The sequence below is a fragment of the Molothrus aeneus genome, chromosome 7 (genome assembly GCF_037042795.1).
Source record: "Molothrus aeneus isolate 106 chromosome 7, BPBGC_Maene_1.0, whole genome shotgun sequence".
Classification (NCBI taxonomy): Eukaryota; Metazoa; Chordata; class Aves; order Passeriformes; family Icteridae; genus Molothrus; species Molothrus aeneus.
The window spans coordinates 3,452,285-3,477,888 of NC_089652.1; the positions used below are offsets into that span (position 1 = coordinate 3,452,285).

Sequence of the window (25,604 nt, forward strand, 5' to 3'; positions counted from 1 at the left end):
AATTCATGTACATCAAGGTTACATTAGGGCATCACATTGAAGAACCCTTCTATTTAATAAAGGCTCAACACCTAGTATTTCTTTCTTTTTTTTTTTTTCTTTTTTTCTCAGAGTTGATTTTGGACAGCAAGAAATAAAGTCAGACAAAGAGGGTGTTAAATTTATTTTGAATGGCATGCAATGACACAGATTTTTCCAAGCGAGGTGTGAAAGCTTTTAACCTTGAGTTCCCAGCAGTAGATAAAACATCACTAAGAGTTGCTATTTCCAACCCATATGTTACACCTCACCTTCTCCCCTGTGCAGAACATTACTCCTCCTGAACGGAGCAGTATCCGCTTACAGGCAGCGCTGCTCCACGGGAAAAAAAAAAAGAAAAGTTTGCCTCTCCCTTCAAAAAAAGCCATTTTGTTCAGCCAGATGTTCTACAAAATGGCACGGCCGCTGTGCTTGAGGGGGGCCGGGCCTCCCACCCCGGCGGGGCTCGGCGGGGCGGTGGCGGCCCCCGCCCGGCCCCCGGCGGCGCCGAGGCCAATGGGCGCTGGGGCGGCGGCGGCCGCCTCCTCCCGCCCAGCCCGCCCTATATAGCGCCCGGCAGCGGCGCCGTGCCGTCCGTCGGGCTGTCCGTGCCGAGCCGTGCCGAGCCCAGCCGTGCCAGGATGCCGGGCCGCACCGTGTGGCGGCTGGCGCTGCTCGCCCTCTGCCTGGGGGCCGCGGCGGCGGGGGGACATCGCCGCGGGGCCGGCGGCAAGAGCCGGCGGCAGGCGCAGACCCAAACCACCTCGCTGCCGCAGGGCACCGCCGCGCAGGGAAAGCGTGAGTACCGCCCGCGGGCAGGGCAGGGGCAGGGCACGGCAGCGCCGGTGGCCCCGGGGCGCTTTGTCTGATCCCCCAGCTCGCCCGTAGCCGTCCCTCGGCTCGGCGGACCCGCACACGTGTGCGCCCCGCGCCCTTTCCCTCCCGGCTGCTGCCCTCGGTAACGCCGAACTTTGCTTTCTCTACCCCCTCTGCGTCCCCGTTCCTCCTCCTCTCCCCCCAGAGACCTGCTATGACAATGGACGGTACTATCAGATAAACCAGCAGTGGGAGCGCACTTACCTGGGGAACACTCTGGTCTGTACCTGCTACGGTGGGAGCCGAGGGTTCAACTGCGAGAGCAAGCCCGAACGTAAGTTTGGTGGCCCCTTTTGTCTGCGTCGAGACCCCAGCGCGGCTTTTGGTGCCGAGTAAGCCAAGCCTTGTACGAGTTAGGGCTGGCAGCCCAGGCTTTCCACTGAAGTTTGGTACTTAGGGTCAGTAATGGGATCTACACTCAATTACACTGAAGATCTGGCTTGGGATTTTTAAGAAATGCTTTTCATTAGCGATGGGCCTGCCACCAGAACCCTGAGCCAAACATCACTCATCTCTCTGGAGGATTGGATCTAAACATTAATTTTGGAGCCAACCTCTTCTTTATAATGAACTGAACTGACTCCTGGACTCGCATTGGGAAGTTCAAATCTGGAGTCACTTTGCAGCTCTGGCTCTGCTCTGTTTGATTGCTTCACCCCAACTTTTCATAGCTGTGCAGTGTCGTCAGCTTGTTTAAAAATATTTCAACTTACAACTTTCCACAGCCTCCCGGCCGTGCTGTGAGCTTTCTATAATTGAGTGTAAAATGAGATTGTTTAGTCTGTGCAGAAAAAGTTTAGGGAACAGAAAGAAGTTTAAATGTGAGGTCTGCTGGAGGATGAGTCTCTCCAGGATTCGGTGTAGTTCAGTTTATCAGATGCAATCTATCTGTATTTATTGGTCTGAAGCCACTGGTTAGCCATAATTCCTTTATGTTGCTCTGGAGATAGAAGAGATGAAAAGCTGGTTCCTGGCTGATAGTGTTCATGTAAGACAGATGTGAGCATCTCAGCCATCTGTTCTGCATGGTTTGTGTGCTGCCTGCCTCACGACTGGAGTATTTTGAGGAATACTCTGTCCCCTTACTCCATAAAAGAGGCTTCAATCTACTTTTTTTTCCCCTGCAGAGATTCCCAAGTTTTAAGTTTAGAAGTCCAGTAGGAAGTTTTCCTTATGCCACAATGAACTTTATCTGCCCAGCAGTGTAGAAAGTTGTTCTGCTTCACATCTTGAGTCTGGTGGCAGCACTGATGTTCTGTAATCACTCACCTGTGCATCAGTGTGAGCAATACAAAATTAGTGAACTTTGCTGTTGACTTTGGTGGGACTGCTGCAGAATTTGGGATTAATCTACTCAGTTTTTGCTAAGTCAGATCGAGGAGGATTAGCATGACAAAGCACACAGTTTCCAGGGGTTGTTTGCTCCCTCCTGTTGGCTTCAAACAGCTGGGATTGATGCTTTCAGGCATGCCTGCCATGTGCAACTTTTAGTTCCCTGAGGGAGGGAAAAAGAGGTTATTGAGGTTGTTGAGCATCATGGGGGCCTTGAGGGGGCAAATTTCACCCAACTTCCTCTCTGCTCTTTCATCCCATGAGGAAAGAGGAGACTGATAGGTATTCTTCCCCAGGATAAAAGGAGTATCTGTGTGAGGAGGCAAGGAATGTGTTTCTGTTGACTGTGCATGTTACTGGTGTGGTTACATGAAGCTGATTATTTTATTATATTTTTTTCTCCCTCATAGCTGAAGAGACCTGCTTTGACAAATACACTGGATCCACTTACCGGGTTGGGGAGACCTATGAGCGCCCCAAGGACTCCATGATCTGGGACTGTACTTGCATTGGAGCTGGACGTGGGAGAATCAGCTGCACCATTGCCAGTATGTAACTAAGAGCCTCTTCCTAGAGCTATTGTTCCTTAGAGTCATATTTTCCAGAGCAATTTACACACTATTCCCAGTGCCTGTTAGCTACAGTTGCATGGGGTTTAATCCAAAGCCCACTAAAGCTTTAAAATTAAAAGTCCTTGTCCTGTGTACATTTGCACAACCAAACTCCTCTTTTATTTAAGAGGTCAAGTGCTATGTGAGAAAGCATCGGCCAAAAATTACTGTTAGTGTCCAGCCATACAGGCTAGTAACTTATTATGTACTAGAGTGTGTTACATCTTCAGAGGTGCAAGTATAAAAGTAGTTTTTTGACTGGAGAAAAAGTCTGCTTTGCAGCTGGTGGGTCAAAATAACACAGTCAGCATTAATGGGACTACTCAGAATAAATGATAATAAATGAATGCTACCTGAGAGCCAGTCCTTCATCCTCCAAAAATGTCATCAACACTTGTCTCTAAGGGAGCTGGGATTTGATATCCAGACAGCAGCTTAACATGTTTCTGCAACTCCTTTTTCACTAGCCTGACCCATACTTTCCTCTTGCTCTTCCCTCTCTTCCCTTGGTCCTTTCTCCCCAGCTCCTGTTTCACATCTCTGTCTGGAAATCCTTTCCTTATTGAGTCACTGAATTGTTCACAATTTCCCCTTAGTTCATAATTGGACTTTCTGTGAGCCCAGAGGAAGATTGCTGTGTGTCAGGATTTTTAGACTGAGGTTTCAAAGTCTCTGAGGTACCTTTTGAGAAAAGTCTTGCTGTTAAAAGTATCCAGTTTCTTGTTTAAGACAAACATGCAGACCCTAGTAGTGTTGCCACAGAGGACTCGGAAACCAGCCATCATTGTAGCATGGGAAAAAAATAACGCATTAAACCTAACAAGTAAAGCTGGAACCCTTCTGAATTTAATGGCACTTTATTGGGCAGGGATGATAAGTGTTGTAAGAAAAAGAGTCAGTAAGGAAATTGCGAGTGTAAGAGCAGCCTTGTTTCCTCATCATCAGCCTGGTTTAGAGCTCACTGGAGAGTCTCACTGACTGCAACTGGCTTTGAATCAATCTTCAGAGCTCTGAGATTCCTTGCTTTCACAAATGAGCCCACAAAACATTTTACTGGCTCTTAATGGGATGTGGGTGTTTTTTTTTCTTTTTTTTCTTTTTTCTTGGATTCTTCCAAAGAAACAAACCCAGTGTTTGCAAACTGCCCTGCACCGTGCTGCCCTCCCTCAGCCTGGGCTGCCTCAGAGCTGTGGGGCACTGCTGGGCAGGAATCTGCCTTTCCAGGGCAGGCTTTCCAAACCTCAAAAGGGGTTTGATTTCCCACTAGGCTGTCACAAAAGAGGTCTGATTTCCCACTCGGCTGTCACACCAAGCACCACATGCTGTCCTGGCTACCATGTCCCTCATGAATGGCCACAGAGAAGCCCAAGTGGCGCTGCCTCAAACAAGATGGAGGCAAACCCTCTCTTGCCAGCCCTCAGCCTGAGGGCAGTGTCTGAGGGAGAAACAGGGCCTGAGGGAGAAACAGGGCCTCATCATTCCCTGGCATTCCCTTTTCACCAGCCAGGCTTTGCCTGGGGTTTGGAACATGGAGAAGTTACCTGAGGGAAGAGGACAGGGCATGGGAAGTGCAGAAAATAGTGGGCTCCCTCAGAAAATGGCGGGAAATGTGGAGCGCCATTTTACAGGCCGATGTCCCCCCTCATTCTCCTCAGTGTCCCTCCTCCTTCTTGCTGCCCCTTACCCCAGCTGACCCCCTTTGCCCCTTGCCAGATGGCCCTTACCTTGTCACCACCATGCCGTCCCTGGTGTGTCCCTCACCTCATCTTCCCCGTGTGCCACCACAGATCGCTGCCATGAGGGCGGCCAGTCCTACAAGATCGGCGATACATGGCGCCGGCCCCACGAAACGGGCGGCTACATGCTGGAGTGTGTGTGCCTGGGCAACGGCAAGGGCGAGTGGACCTGCAAGCCTGTGGGTGAGTGGCTGCTCCTTCCTTCTCCCTCAGAGTGTGTGGGCCCTTTCTCCTTGTCCTCCCTGAGGTGTCCCCGTGTGGGAATGCCCTGGGCGGGCTCTGATCCGCTTTCCCCTCACAGCCGAGCGATGCTACGACAACACAGCCGGGACCTCCTATGTGGTGGGAGAGACCTGGGAGAAGCCTTACCAGGGCTGGATGATGGTGGACTGCACCTGCCTCGGTGAGGGCAGCGGCCGCATCACCTGCACCTCCAGAAGTAAGTGCCAGCCTACGCTTTATTTAGCTTACTTATTTTTTTATTTTCCTGCTTATTTTCCTGGGAAAGGAAAGTTATTCCTTTGCCTGCCCTGTGCAAGTACCAGTAGTTTGAGAGGGACGGGCGTCCCCTGAGGAATGGCGGGAAGTAGATGAGGGGAGAGAGGCCTGTGGTGGTGCCTTGGTCACCATTTGCAGTCTGGGAACACTCCCCAGAGCTGGTCATCGGTGCTGGGACAAGGCTGCCTGCATTATTTGGGGATTTAATCTCATGGAGAGAGAAAGGTGTAAGGAATCTTTATGTCAGCTGAGCCACAGCCAGGCATCTCCCAGGAAATCAGGGAAATGGCTTGGCCTGCAAAATGGCAGAGCATTTAGCCCAGGATGTCCATTTCTGGGCTTTCAAGGAGCCTTCTGAGGGACAATTGAGTAGTTTTTAAGTAAAATACCCTTTCCAACAGCAGGATCTGCAAGATTAAAATATTTTCTTACTTCTTTCTCTCTATTACTATTTAATTTATTTGTTAGCTAAACCAGGGTTTGTTTTGCCTTCTCTGTCATCTCACCTATCACTTTTCCCACCCCATTTCTCGCTCCAGCAGCACAGGTGATTTTTTAGAAAAAGTTTTTGCATCATTGTGGGAGATTACCGTAAAGACTCTATTTTATTTGTATTTGCAGAGCAAACAGGACTTTTAAAACCCAAAATCTTGCTTGTTTATTGACCTTCTGTTCCAGTCCTGTTAGCTCTACCAAAGACATTACTTCTGTCTCGGGTTTACACCAGTTGCCTCAAGAAAATGTAACTTTGTACCTTACACCTTGGTTATGCAAGGTTTGAGAAACTCTTCTGTAGCCTTTCAATTGCCTCATATTCAGTTGCCTTGGGGCACACAAATAATGGATTTTTGCTGATATAAACAGCAGCCTTGATGATATAAGCAGCAGTAAAGAATAAGACATTAAGGAGGGTTGAGATGAAAATGGAAGATCTGGAGAGAGCTGGTCAAGAAATAAGCTATAAAAATCAACCCAGCCTTGACAATATTAAGTCTGTTAAAGACATGTGGGGAAAAATCATTAGCTGTCAAATGGGAATGAATAAAACAGAATGTGTTGTTTGTGAATTTTGGAGGACTTATTACTACTAATAAAATGCATTTGGCAGTAGCTTTCTTTCCATCACTCAGGTCTGTGCAGTTGTATGATGGGGGAAATTGCAGTATAAGGAGCTGTTCATTTTTCATTTTGTTTTCCAATTACATTTGAATAGAGAAATTCAAATTTATGTCTATAAAATGATACCTCTAGCCCACATAATGGCATTACTCTTCAAGTGTGTGCTGCTGTTATATATCTTTTATGGCCAGCATTTTCCAGAATCACAGCTGGTTGCTTCAGTGACATTTCAGCTTTTCATTGAGAAGTGTGTCCATTAGACACATTTTTTTCACATTTGCAAAACTGCATGAAGAATACCTCACCAATTTACCATACTTCTGGCAAATGCCCAATTTCTGGTCATTCTAGCAGTGTGAATCAGTAACGTTTTCTACATTCACATTCTGTCCCATGTGCTCTCTCAGTGGCAATCTGGCTTAATGCGTCTGTCCTTCCACAGTTCTTCATAAATCCGTGTTCATTGATCTGTGATTATATTTGAGCCACTGTATCAAGTTTCCCTTGAATAGGAAGGTAAAATGTTGTAATGGTAGACAAACTAGTTAATCCATGTGGATCTGGCATCCAGACAAAAGTAGTTTGTTGTGCTGTCCTTTGAACCCATTTGCTCAATTCACTGGGGGCTGTGGGTTATTAAAGAGATTTAGAAAGTCTGGTACTCCTGGTATTACTTGAGCAGCTTGTATTAACTCCTCTGCAGCTTCATGAAGGCTTCTTTTGAAAGAAATGGGATTTTACATGTTGACCTCAAACAGGTTTTAGTCCCTTCCAGATGAGAGAGAACCCTGAACTTGAAATGTGCCCTGTGTATAGTATGAAATGACCAAGCTGTAAAGACTCCTGTTTTTTTCTAAAAAGACAAAAAAGGGTCATTAAAACAAGATAAGCTTTAAAGGTGTGTGCTGGACAGGATGGGTTTAGAATGGCTTTAAAAAGTAGCTCATTTTGACAATGGCTGCAATGTGAAAGCACAGTTCTGGAAGTGAATGGAAATCTTTCAGGATTTTGGGATGCTCTCAGCCTGTGCAGTTTAGTGCATGTAGGAATTGCAGTAGTGGGCTCTAGAAAGTGATGTGGACCTTTAATTCAGGCTTTAGTGGATGAGCTTGTTTGGTAGAGTTGGTGGTGGAGTGGTGGAAGCTGCCCAGTGCAGGCCCAGCTGAGAGTCCTGTTCCTCACACAGATCGCTGCAATGACCACGACACCAAGACTTCCTACAGAATTGGAGACACCTGGAGCAAGAAGGACAACCGTGGCAACTTGCTGCAGTGTGTCTGCACTGGGAATGGCAGGGGAGAATGGAAGTGTGAGAGGCACACGGCCCTGCACACCACCAGCACTGGTAAGTGGCACATCATGTCATGGAGCATAGGGAAGGGGAAGAGGAATGGCTTGTTTTGACATGTCAGGGCTTGGAGTTGAGTTGTTCCATCCTCATTCAAGTATTTTGTAGTCTTGTCTGTTAAAGATCAGCAGCAAAGAGGGCCAGAGTTCAGAAGATGCTCCTTGTTAGTGCGTGTGAAGATAAGATTAATTGGTACCTTGTTTCCATGCAGAAGTGGGGCTGGCACATACAGATGGGATTGCCTGCACAATCACAGGGCAGTAAATCACATCCAGGGCCCTGCATCCACAGGAACTCTTTTTCTTGGGAGCATGGCACTCCAAGTTAATGTTTGAACTTTATGTATTCCCCTCAGGGTAACTTTTTAAAAATGTCCTTTATTTAAACCTCACTGAGACCATCTGGTTTCTTTGACATGATAAATACACCTACTAATGGCTGAGCTTTAAAAACCTAAAAATGTCAAGGAATGTATACAATGCTGTTTAGTATCTGTACATGAGATAGCTTGTAATTTTGGTATGAAATATTGCCTAGTTTACGGGTAGCATATTTTTTCTGCCCAAGGTTTACCTCTTCAGCTCCTAAATTCTTTTTTCTGTCATTTTAAGGATCTAGGTTTCTTATCAGTGAGTGCAATGTAGAACTTCTGTTTTCCTGCAGTGCCTGCACTAAATTTTTCTTGGTAAATGACCTTTAACAGTTTGGTACCATCAGGTTAACTTAAAACTCTCAGAAGGTCTAAACTTCAAAATGAGTAACACTTCAAGGATGACAGTATTTTCAAGGGTTTCCATTATTACTTCCCCTACTTCAGCAGAGCTGGGGGTTCCTGTGGGAATCATTAGGAAAAATTCATATGATGTAGACAAAAATAAGCCTCTTTGTCTCTCTGTATTATTTCAAATGGTAATGTGCTAAAAACTTTGATTCAAAGTTTAAAAATTGCTGAGTAAAAGAACACATTTTGAATTTATTCTTCTTGTTTCTCAATGAAAAATTCAAAATTAATCTTTTTTGCCTTACCTCCCTACTCCCTTGGTAATTTTTATTCTCTTGTCACTGATCTTGATTTTTCTATTCTACATTTCCTTCAACTAATTTTTTTTCCCTAAAAAAATTGTTTTCTAAACAATTGTATGAAAAAAGACTTTCTAAATGCTTTCTAAAGCCACTCTACAGGGTTGGCAGCCAGAGGCTGTCATTAGCAGAGAGGGGGAGTTGTTCTTCTAATTTTGAAATTTGCAAAGTGGAATAATTAAGCCGCGTCTCGGGAAGCTTAAGAGTGTCGTGCCTTCCATCTGCTGGAGTGCCTGAGGTTTTATTATCTCAGCACTTAATGGCAGCCTTCTGTTGCTGAGCTTTGAGTGCCACATGTCCCTTCTGTGCCCCGTTGTGCTGCAGGCTCTGGCTCCCCCAGCATCACGAACGTGCAGACGGCGCTGTACCAGCCCCAGCCGCAGCAGCCCCAGCCCCAGCCCTACGGGCAGTGCATCACCGACAACGGCGTCGTCTACTCCGTGGGCATGCAGTGGCTCAAGACACAGGGCAGCCAGCAGATGCTGTGCACCTGCCTGGGCAATGGAGTCAGCTGCCAGGAGATAGGTATGAGCTGATGTGAGGTCTCTAAGACTGTCCTGTGGCTTAATTTCCAAGTAGAACCCTTGGTGTGCATGTCAGAAGTATCCTCTGACAAAGATGTACTGGAGAAAGGTGCAAGGTGGCAAAGAAATCGTTTGGTTGTTTGAAGCCTGGTTGTTTAGGGCAGGAATGTTTCCCAGTGAGCTGTATATAACCTTCTGAGGAGGAAACAGAGCCCTTGGGGAGCAGCATTGTTCATGTGTGTGTCAGAAGTATCCTCTCAAGAAAACATACTGGAGAAAGGTGCAAGGTGGGGATGAAATGTTTTGGTTATTTGAAGCCTTGTTGTTTAGGGCAGGAATGTTTCCCAGTGAGCTATTTATAACTTGGTGTGGGGAAACAGCGCCCTTGGGGAGCAGCATTAATAACTTCATTCAAATGGAGCTGCAATAATATATGTTTGGAAAAGAATGTGGAGGAATGCCACAGCTATGGAGCTGTCTCTTGGTGTGTATTGGCTCGGCTCCTTGGCAGTCAGTGTGGGTTCCCAGCAGCCAACAGCTTGGCCTGGAGGGACTGTTGCTGTTTTAGAGCCCTGAAATTTGTGAATTGCTTTACACTGCAGTCTAATGCTGTGATTGTCTTTCTGAAGCCGTGACCCAAACGTACGGTGGCAATTCTGATGGAGAGCCCTGTGTGCTGCCCTTCACCTATGATGGAAGGACCTTCTATTCCTGCACCACCGAAGGGCGCACGGACGGGCACTTCTGGTGCAGCACCACTTCCAACTTCGAGCAGGACAGGAGATACTCCTTCTGTACCGAGCAGAACGGTGAGCTCCAATCACAGGGCCTGCACATGCATGTCACTCTGGTGGAGGGATGGAGGAGGGAGCAGAGGACACAGGAACAGGCTGCCTGACCAATTCCAGCAGTCTGGAAGGACTCAAGGCAGCAAGGCAGTGCTGTGAATCGAGGGTTGCCCGCTGACAGAGCGCTTGTATGCTCTTGGTGTTTTTGGAGGGTGCTGCAGATGCCCCTTGGAGTCCTGTTCTCTGAGCTGACCTTAGAATGGGAGTACCTGGTCATGGAGCTTTGGCCCAAAGGATGCTTATGTTTGGCTTTGCTTGGGTTAATTGCTTCAAGCAATGTCCATATTAGGCTGCAAAGAGGAGGATGTCCATGGAATACAGTTTGTGCAGTCCTGTCACTCCCTCCATCCTGGCTGTCTAGCCAGGCTGCCATATATAGCAGTGCTCTTCATGTGATTTGTGGTCGCCGATCAGGAGCTGGGGCATGACTAAGGCAGCAGCATTGCCTCTTGTCTGTGGATGGTGAGTGTTCACAGCACAGATCTGTCTACCTATGTGGTTGCACTTCCTGGAGTGCCTGTCAGACACTGCCATGGAGTAGTGTCCAGGCAGCTTCTTGGGATCTGACCTTGTGTGGAAAGAATATTTCTTTTTCCCACATGAAAATACTGCTTCTTACACTGCATAGACACTTTCTTTAAAATTCTGTTCTACTTTGGTTGTTTTTTCCTGATAAAAGTCAAGCCTTTTTCTGCAGCACTTATGATACTTTATTTTTGCAAAAAGAAACTGACACCCAAAGAAACCACCCAAACACTGTCCCTGTTCATGTACCTGTTCATGTTTTAGAGAGGCTTCTTGTGGTACACTGTGGAAAAGAAATGTGATATAGAAAAATCTCAGTAAATGTCTTGTTGTTCTCTAATATTTGTAAAGCAGAGTTGCTCAAGAGGTGATTAGTTCAGGTAGATTATTACAGCCCTCTTTCCACTGCTGCTTGCAAAACATGAAGCTTCCAGCCTGCAGAGAGGTTTTGACTTGTCCTGTTGTACATAACTGAGCTGTAACCCTTTCCTGAGGGTGAAGGCTTCCTTAGAGCTGAGGGGCACCATTGGGAAATGGCTTCAGAGATAATGCAGGTATGCTGGGAGCTGTGAGTTTATTTCATTCCCTAGGCCTTGGGAGAAGGCTTTGCAAAGCTACTTCCCAAGCACAGTAAGCTTTGGTTTTCCCTGTTTCCTGGGAATTCCCATGGCTGGCTCTGCAGCTCATTCCAGAGCAAAGCTTGAACTGAGCTGACCTCATGCAAAGCTTATGTTTCCACATCTGAATTAATTAAAGCCAAGAAAAGAGGCCTGTGGACTATATACAGGGCACACATGGGAAAAAGTAGTGCGAGTGCTTTGTTTTCCAAGCTCTTCCATGCATGCTAAGAGAGAGTGCAGGCTGAATTTGCATCTGTTCCCTTCATTTTTTTGTACAGTTTTGGTCCAGACACGGGGTGGCAATTCCAATGGTGCTCTGTGCCACTTCCCCTTCCTGTACAACAACCGCAACTACACCGACTGCACTTCCGAGGGACGGAGGGACAACATGAAGTGGTGTGGAACCACAGAGAACTACGATGCTGACCAGAAGTTTGGCTTCTGCCCCATGGCTGGTAAGGCTGAGAGCCATAAAGGGCTCATGGAGCACCTGGTTCTTTGAGCTGGAAAGTGAAGATCTCTGTTGTTGGTCAGATATTGATGACTTCTAATGAGTCTCAGCCCAAAGCCCTTTAAGGCATTTCTGAAGTTTTCTTTTGTCCTTTTTTTCCCCACTGACCACCTCTAGCAGAGATTTAGCAGTGCCAGGAGAAGTCAATTTTCATGACTTCTTTGCTACAAGCCAGTGGTAGGCATGCTCTTCAGCTGGTGTGAGTCCCTGATACTCCATGATACTAGTTAGTTTATTTTTCTTTTTTTTAATTAAACTATTTCTTTACTCCTCCATACTCTGTCACAAGTAATAGTTGTCAGTAGAGGTTATTTTTGTCAAATCTTCTGGTGAATTTAACTTACTTTTTTGTTGTGAGACTTGCTGGAGTTTACTGTTAATTTTTTTCTTGTCTTTCATCCACTTCTTCAGATAATGTTGGGTGCTTGGAGTTTTTCCTATAAGTTTCTCTGATACTCCCTGTAATTCTGATTTTGAGTCCTTCTACAAAGTTAAGAATAGAACCAGTTCATAAACTAATCCTTAATTTTGCACAGGATTTTGCAACAGTAGGTACTTCTACAGCTGAAAACTTCAGAAGTTTATACCATCAGATCTGCTGGTGTAGATCTGCTGGAGAACCTAAATTTGAGTGTGTGCCTAAAATTTCCTTGTTGAGATGCAGAAACCACTACCTGGTATGAAGGGGCATTGCAAATGGTCTCAGTCCTCAAAATCTTGTAAATTCTGGCCTCATAAATATCCTCTTGCTTTCTTCTCACCCAGCCCATGAAGAAATCTGCACAACCAACGATGGTGTCATGTACCGTGTTGGGGACCAGTGGGATAAGCAGCATGACATGGGCCACATGATGAGATGTACTTGTGTAGGAAATGGCCGTGGAGAATGGACCTGCATTGCCTATTCACAGCTCAGAGGTACTGAATTTCATGTTGGCATCACCACCTCACTCAAAGTGGGAGGTGGGAGAAGTTGGTATTCTTTTCTGTCATTGTGGGCTCGAGCCCACACTCAAGAACTGTTGTTTACTCCTTGGAGTAGTAAGGGGATTAGAGGAGCTGTGAAGTTCTTGTCTTGTTTATGTGCTGGAAAAGTATATTCCAGCCTTTACAGGCTCTGAAGCAGAAGCAAACCTTAATTGTCTTGATTGTGGTATCCCTCCCTCCTTTTGTCTAGTTTTAGGAATTGGCAGCACTGTGATTTTACATGGAGCTCCGTATAGGCACCTCCCCACCTCAAGAACAGACAAAACTCCAGACTACTCTGAAGTTTGAAAGCAGAGCTGTTGTGTTTTATTGTTCTGCAGTGAAATTTTCAATTCCTTTGTGCTGGATTAGCCTTTTGCTGGCTAATCTATATGAAAGGCTGGCAGGAAAGCATGGAGATTACTCTTATTTATTTACTCATTTGTGTGAGCGGTCCAAGTGGAGAAGTACTTAAGCAATACCAAAAAAAGAAGACTTAAAAGGACAGACATTTGATCATCCTACAGCTAGCTCACAGCATTGGCTTCATGTCTGGAAAAGGCAGGGGGGTTGCTGTCAAGAGGCCAAGAAAGGACTCTTTTAACACCACTGCTGAAGTGGGATATAATTTATAGGGAAAGGCTTGCTCAAGGGCCTTGGAAGGGGTTTTTTAAATGTGTTCCCTTCAGCCTGAAAGGCACTGCTCAAAATTCTGGGCTGTGCATGTCCTGTTTCCACTTACACAGCTAGTTCTCTGCAGTTCCATTCTGGAGTTGAAGTGGTCTTTCTTGCTGAGGAGAGGGTAGAGATACTTTGCTTTTTCAAAAGGCAAAGGTTATCTGAGTAGAGCTGTTTAAACACAGCAGCCAGACCTTGGCGCCTGCAGGAGAGTTTGAGCACTCCTTGGTTTATCCAGATGCTGTGCCCATGGTGTGGGAAAATATCATGGGGAATAAAATCATGGGAATCATGGACTCACTTCCCCAAGGACAGCTGGTCCAGGATTGACTCCAGACCTGAACTTGGGTCTCTTGGGTCCCACTTAACAAAACAACTTGCTTCTGGGCTTGTTTTCATGTTTATTTTGTCTTTCTGCTCCTTGCTGTGATTAGACTGGCTTTAGGAATTCTGGGCCAGATCCCAGATGGACATTGGACCTAACAGTGATACCATGGTACTACAGCATGGGGTCTGGTTACTGTGTTATGAGGGAAGAGTAGGCACCAGCAGCATCTTCTGTGTGTAAAATATCAGCCTCTACCTTCAAATTACTACAGAGGGTAGCAGAGATACCCAGCAGAATAACATCATGAGGATGGCTGTACTTCTTCATTGTATCTTAAATTTGGAACAGCCCTTTTCTCCTTGTGTAGTTGCAGTGGTTTGAGGCTGAGGAGTTTCAGCTGAGATGTTCCTCAGAGGAGATGGTCGGAGTGTGGTGGTTTAGAGTTTTGTTCACACGTGGAATATGTCTAAATGAACAAAGAGGCAGTTCTGTAGCTGGATTGTGTCCTACAGACCTCTTTTCTGCAACTGTTTCTTATTTGTACAGTGCTGATAGATGAACTCAGGAGCAGGGCTGTGTGTGCAGCACTGTGAAGGTCACAGAGTACAGAAAGGAAAGCTCCTCTCTGCCTTGGGTGGAGCTGGTCATGGTCAGTCTGTGTGCTGATCCAGCAAGGGAATGATGTTCCAGGCAGAAGGGTTCTGTCTCAATGCTTAGACCCATTGCTGATGATCTCTACTCTCTTCCCCAGACCAGTGCATTGTGGATGGCATCACCTACGACGTGAACCAGACCTTCCACAAGCGCCACGATGAGGGGCACATGCTGAACTGCACCTGCTTTGGCCAGGGCCGGGGCAGATGGAAGTGTGATCCTGTTGGTGAGTCACTGGCTGTCCCCCCTTGCCAGACACACTTTGTGCCTCTGTACAAACTGGCTGTGGTATGGACAAACTGGTGTGGGAGTTTGGGCCCAGTCTTTGTCCACTTTCTGTCCTGAATTGTACAAAAGCAAAACTAGAAGCAACACTGCATTTGCTGGAGGGTAAGTGAGAGGACATTGGTTAATTTAAGGACATATGCCTGGGTTATCACACCTGCCACAGGAGAACCACGACTGTGGCAAGCATATGGTGTAAAATGTAGCAGCTGGTGGTAGCAGGGCAGTTAGCCTCAGGCTGTGGTCATTTGGCTGGATTCTGGTACCTCAGCTGTCAGCTTAGCAGGGCTCTCAGCCTGAACACTGATAAAACATGCAGCTGGGCCCTGATGCTAGGATCAGTTTTCTTGCCTTTCTCTATCCTAAAATCTTTCAAAGTTTTCTCCCTGAACTGAGGAAGGGGCACCAGATATATATTAACTTACCTTGGACTGAATTGATTTTTTGGCTGCCCTTTGTTCTAGCAAAGAGAGAAAGCTCAGGATGAGAACACATGTTAATAGTGCTCTGGAGGTTACCTAAAACCATCATGGTTCTCTGCAGGAAGGAGATTTCATGTCTTCTTCCTCCCTCCCCTTCTCTAGCAAACCTTGATTGGAAGATAAGACCTGGCTGTTTGATTTGCAGTTGCTAAGTCCAAGAGAGCTTCAAACTATTGCCAAGAAAATCTATTGACAATTGCTAGTTGTGAAGCTCTGCTTTATTAAGAGTAGTATCTGTACGTGTTTACTCAAGGAACATAGATTGTAAAGCTCCTGAAAATTACTAGTTTGAAGAAGGGGGTGGGGGGATGATTTCAGCTATCTGTATAAGTGCAATTAAAGTTTTAATTTTGTTGGCTCTCTCTAAACAAAGCTCTTATTTATCCAAGCAAACATAATGCTGGTTCTCACTGAAAATTTCTGTGGAGCCAGGCATACATGCAGTTGTTAGGGTAGAAAGTGTACTGAAGTGCTGTACTGTGCTGTATTTACCCTAATTCAGCTGATTTAAGGATCTGATCTGTTCCCCTTTGGTTTATACAATGGTAAATCTGGAAAGATTCTACTGAAAATAAAAACATTCTGGGGACTAGTAAAGCGTAAATGAATTCTGAAGGCAGGAGGAATTTTTGGCTTAGATCTCCTTGAGAGCAGCATGGTTTAGCTTTGGATGAGAGATGAAGTCAATTGGCCAGGGCAGAATTGAGGTCCAGAGTGGATGAAATTCTTTCTAGAAGGAACACCCCACTGAAATGCATCACAGCTGAATTAGCCCCCTAATACCCAACTTAAGACATGCAGTGCTATATTAAGAACCTTGATTTGAGACTCTAATTCTATTGCCACTTTATGTGCCTATATTTTCAGTGCTGCATTTCTTTGTGCAAAAAGGGGGGACTTTCTTTGCTTTTGGGACTTTTTTGTAGATAACCCACTGTGGTTTCAGTAACACCCAGTGTGAACTGTCCCTCTTGTGCCTCCAGACCAATGCCAGGACTCAGAAACGCGCACGTTCTACCAGATTGGAGACTCCTGGGAGAAGTATGTGCATGGGGTCAGATACCAGTGCTACTGCTATGGGCGTGGGATTGGAGAGTGGCATTGCCAACCTCTGCAGACCTACCCAGGTAAGAAACACAACAGAAAATGATCTCACCTGCTGAGTGAGACCTGAGGAAGAGCAGCTTCGCACCCCTCACCTGGTCAGGTTTCTGTACCTAATGCATTTTGGTTTCCTTTTAAAGCAGAACAGGTTCTCCCTATCCCTTGGCAGACACAAGCAGTGGTCAGGGGGTGATAAAGAGGGGCTCAGGCTGTTTGCAGCTATTCCTAAGGCCAGGGTTAGTTCAGAGAATGACTCTCAGTGCACACAACAGCTTGGGTTTATATTGCCTCCTGGTATTTAGTGATATCACACGTGTGATCTTCAGCTTATATTTCCTGAAACTCACATGTGTGATTCTTCCTTTTCCACTCATTGCAGAAGCAAAATCCATCATGGAACAAAATGTTTTTCCCGTTCAGTGCCCCAAAGACCTTAAATATTTGAACTCTTGTTTGTCCAGGCAATTCCAGGAACTCTATAGGAATGGGCAATGCCTGTTTGTTGGTTGTTCAGCTTCAGTTCCCTGAACAGAACATGAGGGGAACTTCTCTACTTTCCTGTTCAAGGTTGCAACTGCCACTGTCTTAATCTGAATAAGATGAAGTATTAAGGCTTGCTGAGCTTCATTTACTCCTGTTGGACTGCTTAAACAAACATCTCCCTGAGCTATGTGAAATATGCATGCCTCCAGCCTGGAGACCAGGCTTGGGGCTGCTTTAGACACAAGAGTGACTGAAAATGTGTAAATAAACCAAATCTAATGTTTCTGAATGTAGGTTTGGGGTTAGGTGAGCTTTGAAATTTTCTGCCTGTGGGCACAAATTTGTTTTTCTAGAAATCCTGTTAAATGGGGAACAGTTATATGTTACATGGTTGTCCAAATAAATTATTATTAGAAATGTTGGGAATGGGGTGAGGGTGCAGCTATTTAATGGCTTAAACACTTTTTTGCAGATTCCAGGGATCTCTTTGCTGAGATTTTCTGAGAACTAACATGAGGACAGTGCTGCTGAGTGTTCAGTGACACCTCCCCAGTGAGCCCAGGTTCTCTGAAAAGAGAACCATAGGATCATAAAACCTGTCCTTCTCAATTGGAGAGCTTGTTGGAGGAAATAGGCCTGAGCTGACCTAGCTGCATGCAATCAATAGTCCTAAGCATTAGAGCACTGCAGAACTTGTCATTTTCATTGGTTCATGGGCCTCTTTTGTCTCAAGACTTCCACCTACCCTTCTGGTGGGGTTTGTGTGCAGAAGAAAAGTCTCACTTATCTGTGGAGTCCTCTGCAGAGTCAGGAAAATTCAGTGTTTCAAATGAACTGATTAAGAAATTTAGTACAATAGTAGAAGATTAGTGTCTATTTTCATGGTATATTCAGTGTCAGACCAGAAATTTTCCCTCACCATGCTGCATGATTAGACCTGGATTTGGCAGATGGTTTTTATCAGCTTCCCTGCTCCATTTCAGAAGATATTAGTGAAGAAAACAGTTATTTGCTGAGAAGTTCCCCCTGTCTCTTTGAACAGCAAGGCTTTGCTTTGCAGACTTTTTCTGTACTAGACCTCTCCCATTTTCCATTTGATTGGTAGCTTACAGGAAATGGACCTAGAGGAGTGCACATTAGCTTCCCCACAGTATTTATTCTTACTCACTGGTTTTCTAGGTAGCAGTGAAGGATAGAAAGACAATAGAACTGATTTCCCATGTATAGAAATACCATGCCAGCCATGCAGCTTTCTTGCTTTTTGATGACTCCATAACATCCTCAGCAAGTTAAAACCAGCAACTCTTTTTTTTTTTCAGGCTCAACTGGACCTGTTCAGGTGATCATCACAGAGAGTACCAATCAGCCAAACTCCCACCCCATCCAGTGGAATGCTCCTGAACGATCTCACATCACCCAGTACATCCTGCGCTGGAGACCTGTGAGTGCCACATCTGTCATAATTTGTTCCTCAAGAGAACTTTATTTGGCTTTTTCTGGTGTCTGAAAGAAGTGGCTGACACAACTTCAGCAAACTTGAGTTGCTTATTCAGTGTCTTTGGCCTCTTGAGGTCAACAGCTACTCTTGAGCATCAAGGAGAGCCAATGCTATATAAACACTTAATGTTTTCTTGCCCAAATTTCACTGGTTGCTGTGTTTATAAAGTATTTTATTAAACAAAGCACTAGTACAGCAAGCAGACAAGTTTATATCCTTAGGAATGTAAATCCTTGTGGAAGCTTCTTCATCCAAAGAAACGCTGTTTTAGTAATATGTGCATATCCAGAGACTACCAGGATACATTTTATTCTGTTAATGTGGAGGCAAAAATGACTAAGATATGAAGTCATAAACAGCTTGTGTAGGATTAAATAAACACTCACTCCCATCTTCTCCAACATCTAAACCCAAACTGGTTAACCACAGCTCATTGGCTGGTTCCTCTGTGAGGAATGATTTGGTTTAACCAATGCAGATGAGCTGTCTTCCAGCTCCCCTGAGTACAGCTTCACAAAAGACCACTTAATGATTAAGAGCATTAGTACCTCAATGCTGCCTGTTATTAAGAGAACAATAAAGGCCCTGATCCAAAGGCACTCAAGTCTTTTTACTGATTTCAGTGTATCTTGGATGAAGGCCTGAATGAAATGGACTTTAAAGCACTGGAGTACAAACCTCAGAGGATGGAGCATTATTTTAAAGCTTCCCATAGAGTTCAAACACAGGGTAGAAGGAAAGAACCTCTCTGTATATTGTTTTCAGATGATGGCTTAGAGTGTTATTATGAACAGGCTTCAAAAGTATCTTTTCCAGCCACTACTTCATGCTTTGCTGTGCTTTTGGTGAAGGAATGAGTTGAATTTATAACAAATAATGCTCCTTTTAAAGGGTAAAGTTCACAGCTAGGTTGTTTTTAGTTTACCCCTGTAAAACCTAATAACTCAATGCCATTGGTCCTGCTTCTTGGCATACTTTTCTCATCTCCTTTGACTTGATTCTGTCTGTGCACTAAAGGCATTCAAGTCACACCTGTGTTTGAATATCACAGTGAGTAGTAACCACACAGTAGGTTAGGACAGTAGATTGCCCTGCCTGCAGCCTAGGGAGTCTCTCACTATCTGAGTGTCCTTTTTCTTGCAGAAAAACTCAGGCAGGCAGTGGAAGGAAGCCACCATCCCTGGCCACAGGAACTCGTACACCATCTCAGGCCTGAAGCCTGGTGTGATTTATGAGGGACAGCTCATCAGTGTCCAGCAGTACGGCCACAAAGAAGTCACCCGCTTTGATTTCACCACAACTAGCACCACAGCAGTGACAAGTGAGCTGAGCAGGGGGGCATCCAGGAAAACCTGATCTCCTTCACCCACATCCTTGCTTTGTGCATCCCACTTAACACAAAAGTGTAGTGATGTTTAATGCAACCTCTCTCTCCTCTCTCTGGTAGGCAACACTGTTTCAGGAGAGACAACTCTTCTTCCTCCCGTGGTTGCTACTTCAGAATCCGTCACTGAAATCACATCCAACAGCTTTGTTGTCTCCTGGGTTTCTGCTTCTGACACCGTTTCTGGATTCCGTGTTGAGTACGAGCTGAGCGAGGAGGGTGATGAGCCCCAGTACCTTGGTGAGACAATGCTGTGTGTGCCAGGGCAAAGCACTGCTCACAGTCAGGGCACCACTGCTCTGTGGCACTCAGTAGAGCTGGTGTGAACATCACAGTGAGCACCTCCCTGTCTTTCAGTAGGATTCAGTTAGGATGTGAGAGTGGCAAGAGCAGCTTGGATTAAAAACTCAGTTCCTTGTCTTTTCTCCATTAATAGCTGTAAGAGAACAAGGCAAGCAAATAGTAATATCCCCTCAGAATACTGTCCCAGAATTCTGCAGAGGAAAACTGCCTGAGCCAGGAGTGGTGGATGAGTAATAACTCTGAGTAGATATAATTATTCTTTTCATCCCCATGAATCTTTGCTCCATTTCTTTTGCTCAGTTTTTTTTTTTTTTTCATTTTGCAATCATGTAAAGTTACTGGCTTCCACAGCATCCTAAAATGAGCAGCAGTTCAGATGAGAAGAGAACCAAATCCGTTTTTTTGAACCTGCCTCCTGGCTAATTTCCTTTGGCATACCTTTGTCCTTCCATCAGAATGGACAGAGAGAACTCCTTCCCAAATGCCCTCTCTTGGCTGCTTGTTACCTCATGGATATCTCATGTTCCAGTCTGCTCTGTCAGTTATTTTGTTTGGATCAGATCTTCCTCATCTTTGATAATGTGGCAATTTAGCTGAGCTGGGAAGCTGGTTTAAAGGCACTGGACTCAGACACAGGAATTGAAACTGGTTTTCTAACATTTACTGTAGAGCCCATGGCACCACTACATGTAATTTCATTTTAATTTTTTTCCTGTCTAAACAGTGGTAATAGCAATACCTCACCCTCAAGCGTTTGAAGTTATAATAGTTATTGGACATGAGTATGGTAGAAGAACATGACAAAAAGAACAGCAATCTCCTGACCTAATAATTCTCCCTGGACTGTTGCTCCCCTGAACTCACAGGCTTGGACACTGAGCAGAAGTGGCTCTTGTGGAGACTGCCAGGACTGTCACCACCTTTCTTTCTGCCCAGACAGCTGAGCTGAGCTGTGAAGCAGCTCCTGAGCTTGTCTGTCAGACAAGAGGTTTACAGGCAGATTGAAAGGCAATTCCTAGTTTCCCCTAAGATGCTTGGCTTCAGTCTGGTCAGCAAGGAGCTGCTTCTTGGGGAGTTTTCTACATCTGGCACGTAGGTGGACATCTGGGAGAAGGGAAAAAGAAGTTCACCAGCCCTCATAATGTCATTCTTCTCACTCATGAGTCAGTGTTTCCACATAACCTACTCATGTGAAAGTTTTTCCATATATTTCTGTACTGAAAGTTCAACAGTCAGGGTATGAAATGAGTGTTCAGCTGAGATGGTTGTGCAGGGGGCTGCTGCTCAAGGTGCCCTGCAATATCCCTTGGTTGCTGGTCCCAACTCTCCACACAACTCTTCTGAGGTGAGCCAAACACAGTGCAGAGAAACTGCTGTTTTATTGCTGGAAGACTGTGCTTCAGCCCAGATTAGAACAGGCTTCTCAATTATTGAATTTGGAGAGAAAGCAAGAAGATGGAATTGTTAAACCAAACTTTTCTCTCCTGCCTTCCTCAGATCTTCCAAGCACAGCCACTTCTGTCAACATCCCTGACTTGCTTCCTGGTCGCAAGTACATTGTTAATGTCTACCAGATTTCTGAAGAGGGAGAGCAGAATCTCATCCTGTCTACTTCACAGACTACAGGTATGTGTGCTTGGCTGTTGCTGCACTTTGAAAGCTGTTGCTGCTGTTTGCTCAAGATTTTTTTGTTACCTCTGACCCTCACACTTGCTGTCCTCCTGTATTTATTGTCTTAAACAGCTCCTGATGCACCACCTGACCACACAGTGGAAAGTGTGGATGACACATCCATTGTCATCAGCTGGAGCAGACCACAGGCTCCAATCACAGGTTTGTCCTGCTGCAGTGCCCTTATTCTGCATTATTGGTAGAACCTAAAATATAGGTGAAAAGGAAAATATAACTCTGGGACAAAGGTAGTGGAAGATTCTGCCTGATCAGAGAGAGACCAGCTGGAAAGCACATGGGTAGTTCAGCATTTCCTTGGCTTCAGTGGCTGAACCAAGCGATGCAGAAGGCTGGATGTAAAACAATTCCTTCTGGATTTATGTTAAATAAAAACAAGCCCTTATATTTGTATCTGTCATCCAGACCCATCCCATAGTGAGCATGAGAACAGTTCAGGCCTAAATCCACATGTCAGACCTCAGAGAGCTCCTAACCCAGGTCAGACTGTGCTTTGGAAGGTGGTGTGAGTGTGTGGTCTGTAGGTGAGACGTGAGCACAGGCCACAGGTCCTGCTGAAGTTCAGGACTATTTTTATCAAAGCTCAGCAGGGAGATCAGCTCAGCCCTCATTTCTAGCATTCTTTGTGCTTGCTGCTTGTGCTGAGGATTCCATATTTCTCTTGCTTCAGGCTACAGGATTGTCTACGTTCCCTCTGTGGAAGGCAGCAGTACAGAGCTCAACCTGCCCGACACTGCCACCTCTGTGACACTCAGTGACCTGATGCCGGGGGTTCAGTACAACATCAGCATCTATGCTGTGGAAGAAAACCAGGAGAGCACTCCTGTCTTCATCCAGCAGGAAACCACTGGGGTCCCACGCACAGGTAATGCTCATCTTCTGGGGTTCAGTCACTGAGGTTTCTGCTGCTAGCTAAGGGAGTGCTTAAATGAACTCAGTTATGCTTTTGTGGGCTCGAATTGTAAGTTTCACTGGTATTGAAGTTCTGGAGTAAAATCATACTTACTGACACAGTCAAAACACCACTCTGCATCAACAGGGTTGTAATTCCCAGAGATTGGGCTGCAGGCAGGTCTTGCATTGTCTGCAGAAGAGACCTCAGTTTCCCAAGTTATCTTAGGGGAATTCTGCTAAGAAATCCTCTGAAGTGCCTGGTGTATCATTTTGACCGAACACTTGGCTTGTGATGTTCAGGGTTATGTATCAGACACCACAACACAATGTTCAAACTGTTCACCTGACTTTTCCCTCTGCCTTCCAGTCCTACCCATTATTTTCCTTTGCAATCAGTGGGGATGGGAGATTGCTCAGCATTGACTGATGTGCCAAAACACCATAAGATCTAAATTTGAGGCACTCAGTATTTAAAAAACTTCTGGTTTCGGGGTTCTTTAAGTATCCAGTTGGACTGAATAACCAAATCAAAAGAAGGGATAGTGAAAGAATTGGGATTTGATGTGGTAAGCAGTGGAATTTCATGGTCCTGCAAGTTGCAAGCATGTGTTTGCAAATGGGAATTTACCAGGAATGAACTCAGCTCAATGACTTTATGGTTTGGCTTCTTCATCTTCCAAAAATGTGCACTGGTTAACCTTAGGACAGTATCAGTCCTAGTCTCAAGAAACTTAATTTAAACACAGGAATTCAAGGGTGCAGTACTGTGGCCCAGCACTGAGGGAACTGCATTTTGCATTTGACTGCAGTAAGGCCAGATCAGCCCCTGTACTTGTTTAATTATAAAAGATGGATTTCAAGTTAATCACAGACACTCAGAACATGCTGTGGGTTTTGAAAACCCTCCTTTTAATTTTAGAAGGAGGTTACTGTTTCCAACCCCCAGAGTACTTTGTTTCCCCTCAGGCTTTGTTTCTGCATATACTTGAAGTTCTGTAGCATATTGCATCTGGTCTTTCAGTTCTTTCTGTCACAGCAAAGGTACCTTCTGAAGACATAATATACTTTAAAGTAGATAATGATGTTTAGAATTGTAGTCTGCTTGAATATTGTCTGGGAATGTGTATAGGCATGTTTACAGTGAGGTTACCTTGACTTTTTAATTTGGTAAATATTCTTGGCCTAGGTAATATTCATCGTTCAAGGAAAATTCACTTTTACTTTCCTTCCATGGAAACCAATAACTTCTCCTCCTGCTAAAGACTCCCTCTGACAACTATTGTACCCCTGTGCTTTCAGATGAAGTGCCTTCTCCCAGAGACCTGCAGTTTGTGGAGGTTTCTGACATCAAGATCACCATCATGTGGACCCCTCCCCAGAGCCAAGTGTCCGGCTATCGGGTGGAGGTGATCCCTGTCAACCGGCCCGGCCAGCACGGCCAGAGGCTGCCCATCACCAGGAGCTCCTTTGCTGAAGTCATTGACCTGATCCCAGGAACAACCTATCTCTTCAAGATCTTTGCTGTAAACCAGGGCAGGGAGAGCAAACCTTTGACTGGAGAGCAAACCACCAGTAAGTGTCTTTTCTCTCTGCTTTTTTTCAGCCTTTTGAAGCGTGGATTTTTCTGTCACTTGGAGAAATGTATAAACAGAGCACTTGAAGTGCAACAGTTCTAGCCCAGGAGGTATCCCATCAGTAGGATGACAGGGCTGGGAATTCATTCATTCTAACAATGATCTCTTCAGCAGATTTATCCTCCTCCAGGGCTTTCCAATGGGAGTTCAAGTCTCATGGCACTTTAAAACAATTTTGTATGGCTGGAATTCAACTTTTTTATTACTGACTGAGAATTGATGGACCCTGCAGTTCTTTTACAGCACAGATCACAGCCTGTGACTTTTATAATTTTTTTTTTCTTTTGCTGGTACCTTAGGGCAGATTTCAGTATGACTTAGAAGGCTTGCTGAGGTTCCTCTGAAAATCCCCATCTCCCTTCTGACAGCTCCATACCTACCTGGCTCCCCTGGCAGCAGTAGCAGTTGTGCCTGCTCATGCAGAATCCCTCAGAACCTGATTGCTAATGATCTAGTGGCAGTGCAGCACCTCACCAGTGTGAGGGGAAATGCACTGTCAGGCACTTTTTTTGCTTTGCAGCAGTGCAGAGAAGAGAGAGAGGAGCAATGGCTGGGTAAGATGTAGGTTTTCAGATGGAAGAGTAAGAGTTTTATCTGGGTGGTTATCTCTGTTTTTGACCCAAGAGGAGGAGATCAGATGGAACATGGGAGATAGTTGGTTTGATCAGGTCCTGTTTATTGGGCAATAGAAGGGTGAGTGGGTATTTGTGTGCATCTGCTGCTCTTCTAATACTTTTCAGTAAATAAGAGCAATTTCTGAGAACCCAGCCTGACTCTTAGTAATATGAGAGGGAAGGAAAGGAAATGGGATAATCTGTGAATATAACCATGCTCTTTGAGGAATATCCTTACTTCCATCCATAAAGTTATGAGCAATGAATAGTGCCTGTCCCTTGACTGTGCAGGGAGAATGGGATCCTTATGTCCATCCTTTGCCATAGGTGTCTAATTTGAGCCCAGCACAGATGGTGTGAGCACCCTCCCTCCTCTTTCAAGTGAGGCTTTCAAAAGCAAGGATGCGACTTAGGAATCTGAGCCCTTTTGGAAGCATTTAGAACAAGAAGGGCTCAGTTCCCAGCCAGATCTGTAATTTTCTGTGGTTGTTTTGAGGAGCCTAGGCTAGGTGTAGGGTTCCTCTGAAACTGCACAGAGAGGTGTGTACATAGGAGTATAGACATTTAATTCAGACAGCACAGTCACAAATGTCTGGAATCATTTTCCATAAGCTGTGATCATCTGCTTAACTGCTTGGCCTAAACCACATTGCAGAAACTATTCACATAAATTGCATCCTGTAATCGAAAGTCCTGGGAAACAGAAATCATTCAGGGTTCCCAAGGAAAACCCTGCAGCAAAAGTCTCTTCCCACGGTGTAAATGTGATTCTCTTTTTGGCCTTCCGTTAAAAAGCAGTCTACAAATAAACTCTGAGTGTGTGTGTGGCTTTTTAATCTTTCCCTTTTTCCTCTGCTATGGGGAGAGGAAGTGATAGAAGCCTAATAGAGCTGGCAAATTAAATTGTGCAGAAAGGAACTGACTTTAGGCTACACATTTTAGGAAGATAGAGTCTTTATCAG

At 45.2% G+C, this 25,604-nt stretch overlaps 1 protein-coding gene across 1 annotated transcript in view; it reads left to right on the plus strand.

Moving 5' to 3' along the window:
• The first annotated feature begins 659 nt into the window (after positions 1-659).
• Positions 660-25,604, plus strand: part of FN1 (fibronectin 1) — a 51,720-nt gene continuing 26,775 nt past the window's right edge. Inside the window, exons 1-19 of the mRNA XM_066553683.1 lie at positions 660-816; positions 1,040-1,168; positions 2,637-2,774; positions 4,625-4,756; positions 4,875-5,012; positions 7,377-7,535; positions 8,943-9,143; positions 9,772-9,951; positions 11,414-11,590; positions 12,412-12,564; positions 14,370-14,498; positions 16,023-16,166; positions 17,946-18,067; positions 19,268-19,445; positions 19,572-19,748; positions 21,309-21,437; positions 21,555-21,644; positions 22,171-22,365; positions 23,694-23,966. Of these exons, the coding sequence (XP_066409780.1) occupies positions 660-816; positions 1,040-1,168; positions 2,637-2,774; positions 4,625-4,756; positions 4,875-5,012; positions 7,377-7,535; positions 8,943-9,143; positions 9,772-9,951; positions 11,414-11,590; positions 12,412-12,564; positions 14,370-14,498; positions 16,023-16,166; positions 17,946-18,067; positions 19,268-19,445; positions 19,572-19,748; positions 21,309-21,437; positions 21,555-21,644; positions 22,171-22,365; positions 23,694-23,966 (3,001 nt within the window). The remainder of the gene's footprint in view (positions 817-1,039; positions 1,169-2,636; positions 2,775-4,624; positions 4,757-4,874; positions 5,013-7,376; positions 7,536-8,942; positions 9,144-9,771; positions 9,952-11,413; positions 11,591-12,411; positions 12,565-14,369; positions 14,499-16,022; positions 16,167-17,945; positions 18,068-19,267; positions 19,446-19,571; positions 19,749-21,308; positions 21,438-21,554; positions 21,645-22,170; positions 22,366-23,693; positions 23,967-25,604) is intronic.